General features: G+C 43.4%; 1 protein-coding gene across 5 annotated transcripts; it reads left to right on the forward strand.

Moving 5' to 3' along the window:
* The first annotated feature begins 1,874 nt into the window (after positions 1-1,874).
* On the forward strand, positions 1,875-19,790 carry mdm1 (Mdm1 nuclear protein). 5 transcript variants are annotated; one of them, XM_026146580.1, is made up of 16 exons: positions 1,876-2,290; positions 2,761-2,860; positions 2,955-3,086; positions 3,474-3,614; positions 3,760-3,854; positions 3,934-4,074; positions 5,054-5,215; positions 6,258-6,361; positions 6,435-6,522; positions 12,606-12,832; positions 12,908-13,087; positions 13,707-13,789; positions 14,655-14,716; positions 14,794-15,040; positions 19,066-19,128; positions 19,216-19,790. In XM_026146580.1, the coding sequence occupies exons 1-16, from the start codon at positions 2,273-2,275 to the stop codon at positions 19,323-19,325; spliced, it is 1,953 nt and encodes a 650-aa protein (XP_026002365.1). In that variant the 5' UTR covers positions 1,876-2,272; the 3' UTR covers positions 19,326-19,790. The 5 variants fall into 5 exon arrangements, with proteins under 5 accessions (XP_026002369.1, XP_026002365.1, XP_026002367.1 ...); XM_026146582.1 differs by having other exon boundaries at positions 2,955-3,038; XM_026146581.1 differs by having other exon boundaries at positions 1,877-2,290; positions 6,480-6,522.
* Positions 19,791-20,531: the final 741 nt, after the last annotated feature.

The following is a 20,531-nucleotide window of genomic DNA, read 5'->3' on the forward strand; positions in this document are numbered from 1 at the left end:
GTTCACAATACGAAGAAATTATTTTTATTTTTTTTTTCTCAGTACTGATATAATTCTGCTTCTTTTTCTCTGTATGGCATGATGACCAGTGAAATGTAAAAGAAACCAGTTCAACCAGTGATGTATCAGCTTTGAAAAAATAAAGGAAAAAAAAAACCACCCAGTAAGCTGCTGGGAGATTAAACACTGGTGCTGAAATGGTCTGAACTGGTTTCTTCCCAGTACGGAAACCCACAGTGGCAGCGGGAGGCAGGGGGAGGGGAGGGGGCAGTGAAGCCAAATGTAAAGTTAAAAACTAAAAAGCCTTAAATGAATAAAAGTGGTGCAATTTTGTAACAGCAACCTGTGATGTGGAGTCATTCTGAATTTCAGCCACTCGTAGAAATCAAACGGCGCAAATCACTCGAGCTCTAGTTACCATCTTCAAAGATCTGTGTCGACGATTGAGCTGCAAAACCAAGAAATGGTCACTGGGACTTCTTCAGCATTACAGACAAGGCTGTGTCCTATCTCTGCTCCTCTTCTTTGTCACCCTGAAGCTGTTTAGAAAGGCCTCAGCGACCTGGACTTTGGCCTACACCTCGCTTTGCACAAACAGGATGAGATGAAGCTGCCAGGTATGACAACCAAGGAGCCACTAAGATGGACATTAAATACTCAGAGAGCACTTCCTACTACTGGACATATTCAACCAGTCACACACACTCACACTCTGATGGATGCACCAGGGGAAACTCTTGAGTTCAGCATCAGGAACCATCCGCCAATCTTCCAACTGGTCTACCACCTGAGCCGCATTGTGTGCGGATGTGGAGGCAGATGTTGGGGATCTGCATCAAGAGCATATATGTCATGGCCTGAAGTTGGGGAGTGTGCATCAGTGTGAAACATGGGAAACATGGGTATTGGAAGGTGGCAGCTGTGGGAACTAGAAGCTTAGTGTCATAGAATTCATAAGATCTAATACTTCTATCACATCTATCACATCACCACCAAAGTGGTGAACAAGTGGTTTGTGTAAACCCCACATTACCGTCACCCACAGAAGACCGACTGATCCGTAACATCTTCACCGTGAAGAACCATCAGATCTGGTGGTACTGAGATCAGAATCTCTCTTTGAAGATTAATGAATGAAATAATATATGCTTTAATAGATTATGACCTGAATCATTAGTGATGTCAATGCTGTCAACTGTTCCTGCATTATGAAGCCTAAACATTACCATCTTGTTCACTTTTGGAGCCTGAAGTGAACATAAATCATTGTAAAACATAATTCTCTGCAAAGCTGTTGTTAAAAAGAAAAATGTTAATAGAGGCAGCATGTTTTTTTTAACCAGGCTGTAGGGTGGATGGTTTTAAATGGGAGCCTCTGGTGGACGTTGGAGGAACTGCCGGTTTTGTCTCTTCAGCTTCAGCTGGATTTAACGTGTCCGTTTCTGTTTCTATATAAAATACCAGATGTCTATGCTGCATTTCGACTTTTCCAGTAGGAGAAAACTAAACACCATGGTATGATTTTTCACAGGTGAGTACCTCCTGTGGGACATCTCACTGTTAAAATATCACAATAAATAATAGTCATTTTACCCGACTAAACTGACTTAAATCTTGGTTTACGTAAACGAAATAATTAAAATAATGTAAATTCATGAGAATTATATTTGTCTGTTGAATCTGTTACCCATTTATTAGACCTTCACATCTGAGCTACAGCTGTCCAGTTTTCTGTTTAGCCGCTTTGACGACTTTGAGCCACGTGATTGACAGGTCAGTACACGTGTTGAAATAATTACGTTATTTTAATTTGATGTTTACAAGCTGCAGGATTGTAAAATAAATATTAGGCAATATATTATTATACATAATTATATAATAAGTTAAAACATTTTTTATTTAAGTAAACGTCCGGTTTCGTAGACAGCGCTGTAGCATTTGTAACACATCCAAGTGCTTTAATGGTGGTTTTACCCTGTTTGGACCTCTGCCTTCATAAGATATCCCGGAGCAATATGTCGGTCCAGTGACGCACCGTCCTACGCCGCCCCGCTGTGGACGCGCCTGCGCACGACACTAAGCTGCCATGGCAACCGGGGTAGCTTGTTTCCGTGATTTAGTCCGAAGAGAGAAGCGGAGCCGGTCGTTAGCAGCATGTTGGTCAGGCTAGTTAGCTAGTTATAGCACATTAACCGACTAGTTAACGAGTTAACCTGTCGCGTGATGACAGAGGGGTGACTTCTCGCGGTGTCTGGAGAGCAGCAAGCGCGCCATGACCGTCCGATTCAAGGTAAACAACGCAACAGGTGTTAGCATTAGCAGCAGATGCTGCACAATGAGTTATCCTGACCCTCAGTCTGCATGTGATAGCAGAGGAGGGATTAATCTGGATTTAATCCGATGAAGTCAGACCATCCAAATCATTCAACACAATATACACCTCACTGCAACACCGAAAACACGTCGACCTGAAGCTGTTTCGCTTAAGAGTGCACCATATTACTGCTTTTATTTTGAAAGATGATTTTTCAGATAAAGACGTGAAGAACTGGCGCTGAACTGTTATAAACGGCAGAGTTTTATTTTGAAACTAACCGGTGGATGTAAGGACCTTAAATCTACCTGCACAGCAACAAGTTCCAATATTTATATTAAAAAATAATTAATCTATTGATGATTAATTGATCAGCAGTTTTTTCAATCATACCTTGTACCTGTTTCCATCCTGTGAGCCTTTGCACCTCTGTGTCTTTGTTGTAGAGTCAGACTGAGTATCAGAAGAGCTTTGGTGTTTCCCGCTCCAGAAATGCGTCTCCTCAGCGCTGCATGCCGTTGGCTGGTCTTCGCTCCGATGAGATGGGTAAGAAACACGAAACCACCACAATAAAACAAACACAAGCTGCACCTGAGCTCTGACATGAAGTGGTTGACCACATGAGATGTTCGTCTGTCAGGTGTCAGCAGGGAGCCGGGTCTTCAGCGCCTGAGGAGGCCTCTAGGCCCAGCTCAGTCCTCCACCTCTCTGCTCCATCCTCCAGGTGATGAGCAGCAGCACTCTCTGGCTCACAGAGCAGCGCCCTCTGCTGGTAGGAACCTCATGCTGCTGCTGCATAATGAAGGTGTATATGAAGTAGAAGAGGCTGCAGATCCAGCTTTGATATCCAGCTGTGGCACACGTGTCTTTAATGTGAGCGTCACACTGGAGTTCAAGGATGACTGCATTCAGTCACAAAGTCCTGTTTACCTTCATTGCTCTTTCTAACAGCCTCCACAAAGAGGCCAATTTGAACAGCAGGAGGAAAGCAGAAGTCGTTCACACTGTTCTCTGACTACAGATTAAGCCTGAAGTTTAGTTCATTTTGCTAAAACAGCTTTAACTAAAAGGTCAGACTCTCCAGGATGTTTCATTTGATCGTGTTTGTCTTATCAGTGAAAGAACGAGCCGGAAATTTTGATGATTCTCAAACTGCCAGGTTTTAGGAGCCACTCAGCCCACAGGAGGATGCCCTCCCCAGAGCCCAATCCACCAACAGCAAATCCCGGATCCCCCACAGAGCCGGAAACTCCAGCCGGACCACGACCTGCTGAGGAACCGGCAGCTGATGGAAAACCTGGTGAGTAAATACATGGAGCAGCAGCTACGTGATGACTGATTCAAATATCATAAAGCAAAGAGAAACTAAACCAGCTCCAGATGACCGACAGACCTTTAATGTTCTGAATGTTCAACACGCAGTTTCATGTTCTTTTTCTCCTCAGTGAAGCCCCGTCCCCTGCAGCCTGACAGCCAACCACAGCCCAGCCAGTCTGTGACAACAGCAGCTAACGGGCAGCCAGCGCCATCAGGGGCTGAGGTGAAGTCTGCAAAAACTGACAAATCCTCATTGTTTCTTTGAAGACTATCCAACAGCATGTCATGTTCTTGTCCTGTAGATTGATTATGCGCTGAGACAAAAGGTGGGGCTGAGATCAGGAGGTCAAAGGTCAGGAGGGAAACACTCAGAGTATCACAGACAATTTGGATGGAAGAAGCCAACAGCCGCTGCTGCTTCGCCCATACTGACTGCAGAGCAGGTGAGACCAGATGCACACCTAGGTTTGAGCTCCCACAGATCCAGGTGTGCTGCTGCAGAGCAGGCCCACCGACGGCTCATAAACCAAACATGCGGTGCTCCTCAGGTGTGACCTGGAAGTTACCCTGAGGGGCCTTGTGTCCAGCACACTCCGATCAATAAAAACTGCCGAGTGCAAGAAAAATAAAAACTGTAAATATATTTCCAGTAAATTAGTTCGAGATCATAATTTCAAAGACAGTGAGTTTCATAAAAGTCTCAGCCAATCAGAGTCATTTTGTAGAGTTTCTAACATGCTGCATTTTTTGTCTTGTTTTTATTAGTCGTTAAATTTATGAAAGCATCTTATTTTTAAAAGTTGCAAAAGTTTATCATCTGTGTACAACTGTAAATAAAACACAGAAATAAAATAAATAGAAAAATTAAAGAAAAAGAGTAAAAAAGTTAATAGATAATATTAGGAATTATGCTTGTTTCTTTGTGGTGCATTTAATGATAAACGTACAGTTTTAGTGAGTCATTTGAAACAGTATCTAAATAAATGGAAGCATTCATAAAAGTAAAATATTCACATCAAAGAAATGAAATGAATTTCTATTCGTAAAGTTTTTTATTTCACAACCGGAACTGAAATAAAATTAAGTCACAAACATTCATTTCTGTAACATTTTCTGATCAGATCAGTCGCACATGAATGCCACAAAGTGCTGATACTGTGTAAATCAACTGTTTTGTATAGTTTTTTACTGTGGTAATCATATGTGGTTGTCACAGATTTTACCCTTTGATGAATATGCCACTGCTTACTCAGAGTTTCTGGGTGGTTTGATAGCACACTGTGTACTGCTGTGCACAGCAGGGGTCAGCACCGAGCTTTAAACACAGATACAGGGGCGCAGAGTGAAAGGTGGAAACGAGATGATCACACCTGTGGATGCTGTGGATCTTTTCATTGATTGATTATCACTTCTGCTCTCTAGGTGCTGCACTCCAGCAGCCGGTCTGTCCCGCCCTTCAAGATAAACCCTGTCTCCATGAAAACAGAGTATCAGTGCAGCTTCCAGGGTCTGGCGCCACCTGCTGGCCCCCGGCTTCGGAAACACCTGGAGGGTCAGAGAGTCCCGCTCTTCCAAACATACAAGGTACAGATGTGTGCAGATGTGAAGACCTACTTAGTGTAGTGAACTATGCCCTGAAAAGTCACATAGTATTTTGAAGGTCACACACCAACCTGATGGTCCTCTGCCTGAAGGTCAACAACCTAAACCTCTGCTTGGCACAGGCAGTGTGAAAGGTAGAGGCTCAGCTCGAGGCATCCTGATGCTGATTTCTGCACTTTATACTTTGGTTAATGGTGTGTTTGGATCCTCGAGTGTTTTTGGAAACCAAACCAGTTCATGTCTTTTTTTTCTGTCTTATATCTTTGAGTTTATATGTAATTCTGCAGTAGGAAGACTTTGCCCCACATTCATTTGCTGTTCTGCAGGCAAGACGATTCTTCTTTGTGTCCCGCCAAGCGTCAACCTCCAGGGCTGACTGGGTTAGATTTTATTGGTTTTGTGCAGGAGACTAGGAGAGAGAGAAGAGATGAGGAGTATGACAGACAGAGTTGCTGGCGAGGTGAAGAAGAGTGTCAGATAGGCAGATAAGACTCCATTACCAGTGTGTCACAGTTAAAAGCTCTGCTTTCAGAACAGAAGCAGGAGAAATGAGACCTGTGAGTGTCAGTTTCCAGGAAGTCTCGGGCCATAAATGAGCAGGAGTGGTCATGCAGAGCAGACTCCAGGTCAGTTAAAACAACCCTGAATGCATTCAGTGAGGTCGGCTCTGTGAAATTTTATGATTTCTGCGTGTGACTCAAGCACAAAGACCTGTAAATGTGATTTTTTTTTAAGATTTGAGTATAATGGCACTTTGTAATGGATGTATGTCAGACTAAGAAAGTCACTGTAAATAAGCAGAAAGCAGAGGTTGAGTTGAGGAAGGGACCAAGCAGAGCATTTTGACTGTGTACTCTATTTTCATATTTTTTAAAGCCTTTGTTCCCAGAGGCATTTATACCATTACTCATCTTTAAAGCCATTAATCAGTGATGGTGTAGGTTTAAGTGTAACACCTCTTTAAGCAAACAGCCACAGCTGCTGATGAGCTGCACACACACATCTGTTCTGTTTCAACCTACAGACCACCAGGAGGAGGAAGGAGGAGTCACAGAAGAAGCCCCGCCTCCAGCGGGATGCTCTTCAGAGAGATATGCCCCCTCCGCGCCAAGTGCGGAGAGGATACAGGTGTGTGTGTGTGTGTTGCTCATTTTTTGTGCTCATAAACTAATTCATTAAATCGTTTGTTTGTGTCTGGCAGGATGTTAACAGAGTATGAGTCGAGCTTTCGTTCTCCCCTCTGCAGGATCCCAGAGGGAGGCGGAGCCATGGACAGCGCTGCCCAACAGGTCAGGATCCGGCGAAGCCGTTCACAGTGCTCAGCCTGTTTCACACATATTAATTTATGTATAGTTATGCAGGTGGAGACGCTATCAGACACTGACCAGAGGTCATAGCAGAGCACAGAAGAGAGAGGTTCAAAGTTTGTTTCTTACCTGGTTATATGGAGGACCAAAACTGACAAAACCACAAATTTACAGAAATAAAGCCTACAAAATGACCCAATCACAGTGCCCATCCTCTAACAGTGGGCCCTCTGCTCACAGTGCAGCTCAACCTTCCTTCACAGAGAACACCAAAGCTTGTCGGGCCTCCAACGGTGCCTTGTTCTCTGCACTGAGGAGAGCTCATGTGACAGGTCTGAAAGTGTCTGGAGATGCCTGAAACCGTTCCCATTCATCTCTGTCTCCTTATCTTTCACACAACCTGTTAACTGATTTCCTGAGTCAGGGTCAGATTGGGTGCTTGCTCTGCACTGTTACACAGCTTCCCCTCACTCTGAATTTGACATTTTCCACCATCCAGCAGCGGACAAACACACCGGAGGATTTAAAATAACGTGTTTAACATTCAGTGTTTCAAACAGTATTTAACCATGTTTAACTGTAAGCCCCAGTCATCAGCATTGATCACTGATCACCCTCAATGCTGCCTGAACAGAGTGTGTGTTTTCCTGTTTTGTGTTTCTGTGTGCGTGCGTGTGTGTGTGTTTCTGTGTGCGTGTTTGCGTGTGTGTGTGTGTGTGTGTGTGTGTGTGTGTGTGTGTGTGTGTGTGTGTGTGTTTGTATGTTGCTGATAGAAAACCAGAGTGCTAGTGTCAGCAGTGAAACCACAGAGCTTCATTTCAGGGAAACATGTCAGACTTAGTCATACACACACACACACACACACACACACACACACACACACACACACACACACACACACACAGGTATGCTCCTACCAGATGGATGGAAAGCGTTGTCACAGCAACATGAAACACTTTAAACTCTCCTGTTTCAACTGAATATTTCCTGAAGCTGTTCCTGCAGCTCCATCCATGCTGCTGCTTTGCTGCTCTTATAGTGAGCTCCTGCTTCCCCTGCAGAGAGCATCTGCTGCCTGATGGAGGCAGTGCCCAGAGTCTGTGGTGCAGCTGGCTTTTGGGCCGCTCCAGCTTTGGGTGTTGCTGGTCCATCAGCTACAGAGAAGAGTGAAGTTCTTTAAAGATCTGAAGTGAAAGTGAACGTGTCCACTGCAACCGCTGTCTCTATGTCTCATGCCGTCTTTTTAAATCTTTGACGTTTCATTCGAGCTTCTCCTGTTCCTCTTCAACCTTGCGGTAGCTATTTTGGCTTTTCCTACTCCTCAACCAATCAGCATTCAGCTTACACAGCGCAAGTGGGTTTCTGGAGAAAAGGCCTTTCTGCAGGCAAGTATCTACAAAAACACGCTGCACAAAGGCCTAACTGTTTGAAGCATGGGTGTGGAGTCCAGTGATAAAGCGTTTTCACCATCACCATCTTTTCTGCACACTTGCTGGCTAACTAGTTGTCAGTCAGAAGTTTGTCTGACACTTAAAAAGACCAAAACAACCGGAATTGACTTTATATTTGATTCCAGGGGCATCAGACTGATCTTTGCTCGTGGGCAGCATGCAGCCTAGTTTGATCTAAAGTGGGTCAGACCAGTTCCATTTATAAATGGAAATAACCCACGCACGACTACAGAGGTGCTTCAAGGTCAAAATGTACACCGATCTTACAGCGTCGGGCACATATTTCTGTCCCTTTCTTTAACATATGTATTGCATAACTGGCTGTAAACAGCAAGCATTTACAAAAGTCTTTTAATGTGGTTTGATTGTGAATTTCCGCCCTCTTAAAACCAGACCTCCACTCTTCACAGGAAACTTTGTGAAGTAGCATTCAGGAGTATATTTTTGAGGGTTTTGTCTAATAAAGTCAGTAGAAGATTAAAGCTACCTGTGCTGCAGATTCTTTCACACAGAAACAGCTGCTCAGTGAAAATAAGATCAGTGAATCTGTGGGAGGTGTAACCATCTGGTTAAGCTTTCCAAGCCTGCGGTGGCCTTCAAAAACTTCCAGTGTGTGCAGGGAAGTTGTCGGCTGGCGTCACAAGCTGTGAATTCATCAGGGCGACAGTTGTCAGAGAGAGGTGCAGCGTCAGGCTTACTGGTGCTGGGTTGCTCGGTTAGGTTCAGACTGGAAACATTCTGAGGTTTCAGAATAGGGTCAGGGTTATCCAGGGTTGGGCTGGGGTCAGGGTTGGGTGACTTTTTACAAGAATCTACTGTGACACATTACACAATCAGAGCAGATCAGCATCTTTATTAGCAGCTTCATTGTTAACTTTTGATCCCAGCATGATCTGAGAAAGGCGGAAGAACTTTTGAGCAAATGCACATTTGGTTGCGCAAACCTTTAAATCATTTCCCATAAATCTGCAGGAAACTTGTTGTTCAGCACTTCCCTCCTGCTCACTCATTAATTTGCTAATGTGCCAATCACGTGCACCAACCAACACACTTTCTACGAATTTGTGTTGTCTTTTGATCCACTCTATTCCGATTATTCACACATGCTCTTGTTGCCTCATCATGTTGCTGCGTTCCAAGTAACTTGGGCATGATTGGACTGCAGCATTCACTGTCGAATCTGTCAGGCTGCACAATATAGTCAACATGCAAGTATTTAAATTTGTCATCTTTGTATAACTTTTAGGACAGAAGGGTTCATTGGAGCACATACAGATCTGGAAATGTTTGGACTGCTGACAGAGTTTTCTGAGTTTTTATTATACCTCTCAGAGCACATATGAAACAATCAGCTGAAGCTGAAGTGCAGATTTATCAGATTTCATGTCTCTAAAAAGGCTCAAAAGATGTGGAGGGTCTCAGGATCAGTGGATGCAGTATGAGCCAACAAAAGAGGACACCACACTGAACATGTGCCTCTGTAAAGTTTAGCAGTGAATGAAAGGGACTCAGGCATGGCATGACCCTATGTAGTTTGAGCTCCTCTTTGTACTCAGATTGCAAACTGTAGAATTTTTTGAGGGTCTAATGTTGTTGGTAGTCAAAGACAGCAGAGGGGGATGGTCTTAGGATCCTTTACATGAAAAAAACTCTTCAGAATGTAACACTGTCAAGCTTTAGGTATAATAGTTCAAGACTCTTTGAGAGGTACCAAAGTCACTAATGGTTATTTCTATACGTTGTTGAATTTGTTTGGGATCCAGTGGTTCCTGGTCAGTCTTGTTGCTTTAACCTCGTCCTGTGTAGAAACACCTTGATAACAGTGTATTTGACATCAACAAGAAAAGTCAGGAGGTGCTAAATCATTAGGAAGCTGCCTCAGGCAACCCTGACGCTCTAAAGGCAGTCTGGTGAGTAACTGCTGGACTGAAATTATCTTCAGCCAGTCTTAATGTAAATGTATAAAGTGTATTAAGAAATATTGTTGTAGCTGCTGCTTTTGTTGGAGCTCCTTTAGAGTGACAATTAGAAAATTCTTTCCTAACAGGGAATATTTTTGACATAATTTTTGCATCCGTCTTCAAAACCTTTTGCTTTATCCCTGCCTTTATCCCACTGTGCAGATGCTATAGAAAGGACTGATGATGTGACATGATGCATTTCTTGCTTATTGCCTTTTTTAGAAGGCAGGATAAAGCTGCCGAGGCTTTGGCTGCTTACGGTTACTGCTCAGACTTAAAGATCATTTGTGGTCGATTGTATGCTGTCACGGAAGTATCTGTCCGTGCTGTTTAAAGCTGTGGTTCTTGTTTGATAGCTGTGGTGTGTCAGCACTACACCACAGGAGTTCAGGGATACAGAAGCTTCCACTAAGACTTTAACTGATGTGTTCCAGTTAGGATATTAACACCAAACACCGTTACAGTCAGTGAAGACTACCTGACTACCTGACAGTCACAGCTGAGACAGTAACTACGCGCTGTGGTCACAAACAGCTGCAGTTTTCTGCTAAACACACAATGCTGTATCTCAGCCTTTTTATGTGGTCACAGACAATGGAAACTTTACTTCAAGTAAACAGAGAAATTATCCAGAAAAAAGAAATCCCCCTCTGTGACCATAAGGGGGTTTCATAGCATTCCTATGCAAACTTCAGAGTAAAGAAAACAATGTACAATGGCAGCAATGTTAAAAGTTCATCAAATTAATCTTGTTAAATTAATTAACCCAATTAACATCCTTGAGGTCACCAGGAACCTGTCAAGTGTTACAGTTAAGTTTTGTTTTAGCTGCATGCTAAATTAGCACATTTTTAAAAACTAGATATTAACATTTATTTCAACTTTAACGTTTTCTGCTTAAAGCGTTTCCATATGCGTGTTCAAAGCCTTGCAGAAATGGCTGGAAGTGAACCCTAACCCTAGATAGGTTGGCGGTGACCTATGTGTGTGGAAGTTAAGTTGAAACCACTCCACTCTGGTGTTTTTTACTTTTCAGTGGCATAGAAATATGGGCTCAAATTGTGGTCATAAATATTTTGTACTTGTTTGTAAAAAATATTTACACAAGTTGCAATTTTTTTTTTTTCGTTAAGGTCTGCTTACAGATACAAAGCAAAATACTATGTGTAAAACTCTGCGCTCAAGTTCCCTGGCTGTGTGTGACTTTCAACTTGCAAGCACAAATTTTGACCCAATTTTTCTTCCTTTCAGCTGATTGGTCAATGTCATGTCAATCACAAACTTAACAATCCAATCAGAGAACAGATGGATTTGGCTGTTGGTGGAGTGCTTTCCTGAGCTTCAGGTCCTGGAAGGGTAATACAGTTTAAATCTGGAGGATCTCTATATTAATACAGTGGTCCCTCGTTTATCGCAGGAGTTAGGCTCTAAAAATAATCTGTGGTAGAAAGTGCTTTGAGCACGGAGCATTGAGTTGAAAGGCACTATAATAATAATATTAATAATGGATTGCATTTATATAGTGCTTTTCGAGACCCTCAAAGCGCTTTACAATTCCACTATTCATTCACTCTCACATTCACACACTGGTGAACTATGTAAGTACCAGCCCATTTACCATTCATGTCTGGATTATATCATCTTTATTTTGATTTTTGAAAGTGGATGAAGTCATGGGAAGAAAAGTGCACCACAGTTTGGTCGTTTCCTCTGAGTGTCTGACCTCTCAGGACGTTACAGAAGAGTTCCACACCGACAGCCTCAACCTGGAGGATGAATCCCAGTGAAACAATCACAACCATTTTCCTGGTCTCGCTCCTCACCTGATCTTCTGCTTTCAGTATTAGATAATGTAAATTTTTCTACTGAAAACTTCTAGATTGAAGTAGAAATGAGAAAGTGCAATAGCAGATAATAATAGTTACAGCAGTGATAGGGTAGGAGAGGGGCAGTACTGATTGTCTTATTCAGGAGTCTGCCCTTGATTTCAGACCACTGTAGCATATACTGAAGGGCAGAAGTTTGGGTAGGCGATGTTATGGACACTCCCTACAATCCTGTAGGTGTAAATGTCCTGTAGTGACGTCAAGGCTGCTCCTGAGATGTACTGAGCTGCAGGAGATAAGTCTTCCTGTTCTGAAGCTGCACTGTGACTGAGGTAGCGACTGCACATCTGTAAACGTTGCTAAGGACTTTGGCCGATATTCCAAATTTCTTCAGCAAAGTTAAGTCTGTGCTGTGATTTCTTTAGAAGCTGCTGGATGCTGCAAGACCAGGTGAGATCACACATGTACATGCCTTGATCTTATCTGCACTTAGAGAAAGGTTATTTTCCACCTGGCCTCCAGTCTTGCCTCATCTCTGCACAATGACTGTATTGTCATCCGCAAACTTCATAATGCTGGTGTCAGACTCACCGCGCACACAGTGTTTACAGTTCTGATACTCATACAGTTTCTGACCGACTGGCGTCTGTGGCCAGTTATCTGAAGTTCATTTAGATAATGCTTTAAAACAGCTATCCAACTAAGTTCTTACGGGAATTCAGTTACAGTCTTAACCTCCATGAGCTGCTTATTACAGCCAGCAAAAAATGTCTGGAAATAAAGACTTCTTCCTTAGAAGGTGGGATGATCCATTTATTTGTTTCCAGGTGAAGGAGTTGAGGCAGAAGGCGTTGTTGTATCGTCATCGCGCCTGGGGGACCAACTTTTCCAGAGACCATCTGAGCCAGCTGGTATCCGAACACAATGTTCTGTGGGAGCCGACGGACACTACGGTCTCAGCTAATGACCCTGCCTCCCCTTGCTTTCCCCCCGACTCCTCACCTGACCGCCACAGCTACAGCACTTCCTGTGTGGAGCCCCTGGACCTGGCTAGGTGAGAGATGCAGCTGGTTAGAAGTAAAAGAAAGAACTGAACGCTGCTCTGTGCTGATTTCTGTCGTCTGTTCAGTCACTCCAGTAAGAGATCCTCCATCGCAGGCTCAGAAACACAGCAAATGAGCAAGGACACACGAATAAAAAAACAAGCCGTACCGGGACCTCCTGCTGAACGCCGTACAGCCTGGGGGGAAGAAGAAAAAGAAGATGAAGAAGAAGAGGAAAAACAGGAAGAAGAAGAAACTACAGATGAGTGAGTTTCCTCTTTACAGTCTCTCTTTTCTCTCACTGTTCTCTGTGAAAGGATAGCGGAGTAATGGAGGGACTGTCTCTACTGGATTTGACAGATAATCTCAGGAGTTTATTGATAAAAAATGAGAAAAAAAATAGAAGAAGAAATTATTTTAAAAGGTCAGATTGAAGTTTGAGTTATCCAGAAAAATAAAGGAAATAAGCCTGATGAGGCTGGTGACAAATGAAAGGAAAAACCAGGATAAACTGTCAGAGATCCTGGATACTCGTCTGTTTTTTTTCCCTTCAATCTGTCACCTCTCTGTAGATGAGAACACACTACAGCCAATCAAATGCAGCACCAAGGAATGACATCATCAATCATAAAGACCAGGACAGACCCACAGGTTAGATGAGGTCTGCTGCAGCTGGTTTAAAGGTTCAGTCGTCTGCTAGCATTAGCTGGTTACTTCACATGAAACCGACGTGACGTCTGAGAGGAGACAGAAGGGCCTCGATTCAGCTCCATTTCTGCTGAAGAAAACAGTGACTCAAAAGTTTGACACTCAGATCAAAGCAGCCTCGCTCATTCTCAGGAACTGTGTGTGTGTGTGTGTGTGTGTGTGCGCGCGCGCGCATAGAGAGGAAGGAAGGCTGCCAACTCCCGAGATAAAAATGAAGCCGGTTCAGAGGACTCATCACGACCTGACCACCCCTGCTGCTGGTATGCAGACATCTTTCCTTCACATTAGATAGATAAATTTCATATTTAATAAGTAAATAGATGCAGTGTAACCTGTAACATTAAGCTGGTTCGAGTCGAGTTCGAGTTCTGTGACCTAATCACATTTAATCTGGCATCAACTGCATGCAGGTTAAAAAGGTTTTTTACCAGATCTTAAACCCACTGGCTCCTATCTGAGCTTTTTATTTGCTTTTTAAGTGTTTGAGGTCCAAGTCGTCAGGAATCCAACACCAACCCTACCAGTTGTAGAAAAGCAGAGTGGTCATGTTTTGTCTCCCGATTGCCAAGACCTGGGAGAAGAATATTAACTAAACTGAAATTACACATTCTGAATGGATTGAAGTTCATCGGAATCCATGAGGAAAGACCAACACGTAAAAAAAAACTCTGATATCTGTCAGCTGTAATTCTCATTCTTTTATCCCAAAGACTTATGCATATTCCCATTACTTACTTTGACATTTATCTTTTGTTCTACTGATGGATTTTATTATTAAACATGACCAATGTTTCAGGTAATGAAGTCAAGTAGTCAGTGTGAGCCAGAAGCTCAGTTTATCACAGTTTTTTTTTTTGCTTTTAGGGCTGTGTGATGTCAAAGAGCCTATATACGAAGGGCTTACCAATCAGAAGAGTGTGTTAAAGGGAGAGGAGCTAAAACAGAATTTGTCAGACAGAGAATGAACTGAGGGTCCGCACTAAGGCCCTGTGTAAGATAAAGAAGGATTATTGTGATCTGTGAATCATGCAAAGCCACGCTGGTAGAGTCATAAATAAATTGGTGTAAATGAGCAGATGTTACTGCCAGCACATAAATACATTAATGCCTGTGATTGTCCTGCAGGAGGCGCTATATTGGTTGGGAAACTGAGGAGCACTGATGGCTCTTCTCCACTCAAACATCAGGTAGTGATGAAAGTATAGATCATCTGAACTTAAATGATATCGGCTTGTGACACTGATGTGATTCTTTCTGTGTTCAGAGATGTGGGTCGGCTGTTTCCATGGCAGCAGGGTCAGAAACACCAGCCAAACGTAAGGAAGCGTGGTCAGACAATATCGCTGTCTCCTATAGCCCAGCCCATGACCACAAATCAGCCTCCAGCCCTTCGTTTAGACCAATCAGGATGAAGCAAACACTTTCACCTGCTGCAGCGCCACCGCCTCTTGTCCCGGCCCCGCTGCATGGTTTCCAGGGCACCCTGAGACACCCGGACTTTCAGCACAACGGTGAGCATCAGAACTGGAATTAAGGCACTTGATTGGGCTGTGCAGTGGTGTGGAAAGACCTGGAGAAAGCCACCAGTTCTGTTACTGAGCAGTTAGAACAGATTTAAAGTACAAGCTCATCAGCAGGCAGGATTGCTCTAAATAAGGTGTCATTTTATATAAACTGCCTCTAAGTTTTGATTGGTCACTCAGTCTATTAGTATTCCTGCAGCCTATCAGGATCAAGTTGTGTTAAAGGGTTGGAAGTGGCCTCCAAAACCGTGTTAGGATTAGAGATCATCGTCTTCTTCAGACCTCTTGCCATGTTCTTATCCCCTCAGCAAGCGGATGAGACCTCAGACCTTCATACATACGATTCATAAACTGTTCATAGTTCAGTGAGGAGTGATCATTTGGAAGAGTTCAACTTGATTTATCTCACAACAGAATTTAGTAATAAACTCTCCAGTGGTTAGACCAGGGTGAAGAAGAGATGGGGAGGGAGGTCTCAGTCTGACAGGCAGACTGATAGAAGAGTGCTGAGATTGAAAGCATGAAGGCTCATTGGCTCACAGGATGTGAGGGAGACAATGATTAGACTAAACCAATGATGTCACCATTAAGTTTGGCAGTATGGGAAAAAGAAGAATAGACTAGCAGCTGAATAGCCAAGTGAGCAGGGAGGTGAGGGATTACAGGTCTTCCTTCATGAAATTACACATAAGGTTAATCATTAGAGACTGTAAATTAAAGATGGAGTCTCCACTTTGGAGATTTAAATGTAGCATTCTGGCTACCACGTTGTTGTTCTCTGTAGCTGCAAGTGACTGTGTTTGAGCAACAGGTTGGAGTGCTAAGCCAATAATTAATGCTGGCTAGTTAGCATAGACTTACTCATCAAAACTGGAGCTCCGAGTTCTTGGACGATCTTTTGGCACAGTTACAATACAGCAGTCATATTATTGGTCAGATAATTGTATTAAAAATAATACAAAAAACATCAACAGCACAAACATGGTCTAGAGGTAGAGTTCAGTGACTCCAGTTAGATGAGGTGAAGTCTAGCAGACAGCTAGCACCTTTCAATCAATAAAATACATGCCAGTCAAAGAGGCCAATATAATAGTAATAATAATAATAATATAATTAAAAAATAAATAAATATATATATATATATATATATATATATAATAATACAGACTGTAGGCCTTCAATTCAACCGGGGTAAGCTAAATAAAGGTTCAGCTCCTGTGGATCTGTTATGAAAGAAGACAATAGTTACAGAGATAAAACAGTGTTTGTATCAGGCTGTGAACATGTTTATTTCTGCTGTAAACAGATTTTTATCATGTGAGCCTGTGTTGACTGACTGACTGACTGCTGGAGCCTCAAGAGGAGTTGGAGGAACTACATGCTTTGGCAGTTTTTGAGTAAACATGAAAAGTGTTACATTTAATGTGGAGAGCGTGGTGTAACACTGGCACACTTTTATGAATTACTCCTCAGTCCTGATTACTTGTATGCATGTAGTCCTTACTACATGCATTACTGACTATATTAATTTCTGTGTGGATAACACCGTACCTACCAGGACTGTACGGTGTTTCTCCAACAACAAACCTTGGATTACCCCAGAAATTAAAGCTGTCCTCAAGCAGATGAGGAGGGCCTTCAAATCCAAAGACAAAGAGGAGTTGAAAAGGGTGCAGAGAGAGTTGAGGGGACTGATAAGGAATGGGAAGGACAGCTACAGGCAGAAGATGGAGAACCAGCTTCAGCAAAACAACGTTGGTGAAGTCTGGAGAGGCCTCAGAACCATCTCAGGCCACAAACAGCAGAACTCTCTGCCTGGGAGGGATGTGAGGTGGGCAAATGAACTGAATCATTTCTTCAACAGATTTGATTCAGCCATGAGGCAGTCTGCAACATCGGCTGCAGACTCACCCACCCCCACTGCTGCTGTTCCACCTCTGACACCTCAGACACTTCACACCTCCTCTATTCACACTGCTCACTCCTCCCCACCCCCAACAACAGCATCCAATACACACTCAACACAAGGCTCCAGCCTGTCTCTCTCAACCACCCAGGTTAGGAGGGAACTGAGGAGGATTAATGGCAAGAAGGCAGCGGGCCCAGATGGCATCAGCTCGAGGGTCGTCAGGTCCTGCGCGGACCAACTGTGTGGGGTGATGGAGCACCTCTTCAACCTGAGCCTGAGGTTGGGAAGAGTCCCACAGCTCTGGAAAACCTCCTGTGTTGTACCAGTGCCAAAGACTTCACGCCCCAAGGACCTCAACAGCTACAGGCCGGTGGCTCTGACATCCCACCTGATGAAGACCCTGGAGCGGTTGGTCCTGGCTCAGCTTCGGCGCCTAACAAGCTCATCACTGAACCCACTTCAGTTTGCCTACCAGCCTGGCATTGGAGCGGATGATGCCGTCATTCACCTCCTACATCGTTCCCTCGCTCACCTGGAGACCGCTGGAAGCACTGTGAGAATCATGTTCTTTGATTTCTCCAGTGCCTTCAACACTATTCTTCCCTCGGTTCTGAAGGACAAGCTGGAGAACTCTGGAGTGGACCATCACCTCACTACCTGGATCCTGGACTACCTCACCGACCGACCACAGTATGTGAGGACTCAGGGCTGTGTGTCGGACAGGGTCGTCTGCAGTACGGGGGCCCCACAGGGAACGGTTCTGGCTCCGTTCCTCTTCACCATCTACACTGCAGACTTCTCCCACAATTCCACCCAGTGCTTCCTGCAGAAGTTCTCTGATGACTCTGCAATAGTCGGCCTCATCACTGATGGGGACGACAAGGAGTACAGAGGACTGACTCAAGACTTTGTGGACTGGTGCCAGCTGAACTACCTCCAGATCAACGCCAGTAAAACCAAGGAGCTGGTGGTAGACTTCCGCAGGCACAAGCATTCTCCACTGCAACCACTGAACATCCAGGGTATGGACATTGAGGCTGTGGACAGCTACAGGTACCTTGGTGTTCATCTGAACAACAGACTGGACTGGACTCATAACTCAGACGCCCTCTACAGGAAAGGGCAGAGCAGGCTGTACCTGCTGCGGAGACTCAGGTCGTTTGGGGTGGAGGGCCCACTCCTGAAGACCTTCTATGACTCTGTGGTGGCTTCTGCTATCTTTTATGGTGTGGTCTGCTGGGGCGGCAGCATCTCTGCTGGGGACAGGAAGAGACTGAACAGGGTGATCCGAAGGGCCAGCTCTGTTCTAGGATGCCCTCTGGACCCAGTGGAGGTGGTGAGTGACAGGAGAATGGCGGCTAAGCTGTCATCCCTGTTGGACAACATCTCCCACCCCATGCAGCAGACTGTGACAGCACTGAGCAGCTCCTTCAGTGGGAGACTGCGGCACCCACGGTGTGGGACGGAGAGATTTCGCAGGTCTTTCCTCCCCACTGCTGTCAGACTCCACAACAAAGACTTTAACTGAACAAACACACACATCCACACATGTGCAATAACACTAAGTGCAATAATCCTTTCTGGCATCGTTGTATTTTTACTCAGTTGTATATAGCATTCGTATTCTATTTTTATCTTATTGTATATTTTTATTCTATTTTATTCTACTGTATATAGTATATTATTTTATTCTATTCTGTACAGCTGTGTACTGTATTTATTCTTATTGTATTCTAATTTTTGCGTCATAACTTTTGCACTGTCCACTTCCTGCTGTGACAAAACAAATTTCCCACGTGTGGGACTAATAAAGGTTATCTTATCTTATCTTATCTTATTATACAAGCAGCTCCTCCTGCTGCAGACAGGCGGATGGCCTGGCCTTCCCCTCCGCTCCTCACTTCCTTCTCATTTTCTTTTCAGATTTCATTTTTCTCAACAGCTCGGATTTCATATTGAGACCTGAACACAGGGAAAGATAGTGTACCACAGGAGGCAATCTGTGCATGTGCATGTGTGTGTGTGTGTGTGTGTGTGTGTGTGTGTGTGTGTGTGTCTTTGCTAGCGACTGATCAATGAATCTGGTTGTTGTGCATGTTCTTAGGTGAGCTGGGGTTGAGGTTCAGGGAGCGTCCGTGTCCGGGCGGAGGCTGTGGCTCAGACGAAGGTGAACCAAATGTCTTTTAAGATAAACTCCTTCTAATTAAAATGACAATTATTTGACTTTTTTTTTCTTTTTGCATCTGTTACCCAGACGACAGGGTCTCTGTGCTGTCATGGCGCTCTGGAGCCTCCTGCTCCATGGCGTCTGCCGTTCTGGAGCGCGCTCAGAAGAGACGGGAGGACTTCTGGGGGAAGAGATGACCCAGCATGTTTTTTAATGTAGTCAGGATGAGGTTTTTATAGATTAATTTAAATAAGAGCGATAATCGTGTGTTTTATTGATTTTACTGTAATCCTTTGACCTTTGAGAGAAATACAAATGAAAATGATAATACACTGACTCAATTTTGTTTCCTTTTACTCGACTTTCCTTAAAACTCCAGGACTTTAAAACCTTTGAAAAAATGTAGACATGTTGGTGTGAAACAGGCATGAATTCTTCCTCAGGTTTTGAGGGAATGAGGTCAGACCGGTCAGTCGGACAAAAGTTTCCACCAAAGTCGTGACAGTGACACACTTTGAAGGGACACACAGCGACAGCTTATTTTAGTTCCTTATGAACACAACTGTACATAGATTCAATATAATTGAGTTCAATTTTATTTACATAGCGCCAAATCACAAACAAAAGTTGTGCTTTCTATTTTAAGGTAAAAACCTACAATAACACAGAGAATTTTATTTTTTTGTTTCATGTTTTGTTACTAATAATAAAGCTAAAAACATGAAGTTTCTTTTGAGGTTGGCATGAAAAAGGTTCCTATGAATCAATCATGTTGCTTTGTTTCCTATAGGTCAAATGTCTGATTTTATATTAGTCACTTTCATTAAACCAGGAAAGAACAGAAAAATTCCTGAAAACCTTTTTTTTTTTTCCACACCTAGTGTCTCTTCTTTAATGGTCTGTTCCTCTGTAAGCATTGAGGTGATGTCACCCTGGGAGGAAAAGCAAATATTTAAATCACTTCCTTCAGTCAGAGAGGATACAATACCGAGCAGCTTGCTTTGTACAAACACAATGGATATACCAAAACATCAAACAAGCGAATAGCAGCTACTTTTTTTTTTTCCAACTTTATTTAAAGTAAACAAGTTTACATATAAAATGCACATACACATACAATTACATATACAAAACCTTGAGCACATACAAAAGGGAGAAACAAGGAGGAAAATCTAGCATCTGAGTCCACACAACGCTCACAAGACTTACAGTTTTAATTCGTTCCAGGGGAAAACTTTCCCAAGTTTCAGGTCCATTGTTCGTCTTCTCCGAAGGTCTGTAATGATATGTTTACTCACCACATCACTACTTATCATCTTTTGTTCTAACACTCCTTTGGCACGAGTTTTCCAAATATGTGTGTTTATTACACACATTACTAACCAAAAGAGTCTCCTTTTGTC

The sequence above is a fragment of the Astatotilapia calliptera genome, chromosome 17 (assembly GCF_900246225.1).
Source record: "Astatotilapia calliptera chromosome 17, fAstCal1.2, whole genome shotgun sequence".
NCBI classification, from domain to species: domain Eukaryota; kingdom Metazoa; phylum Chordata; class Actinopteri; order Cichliformes; family Cichlidae; genus Astatotilapia; species Astatotilapia calliptera.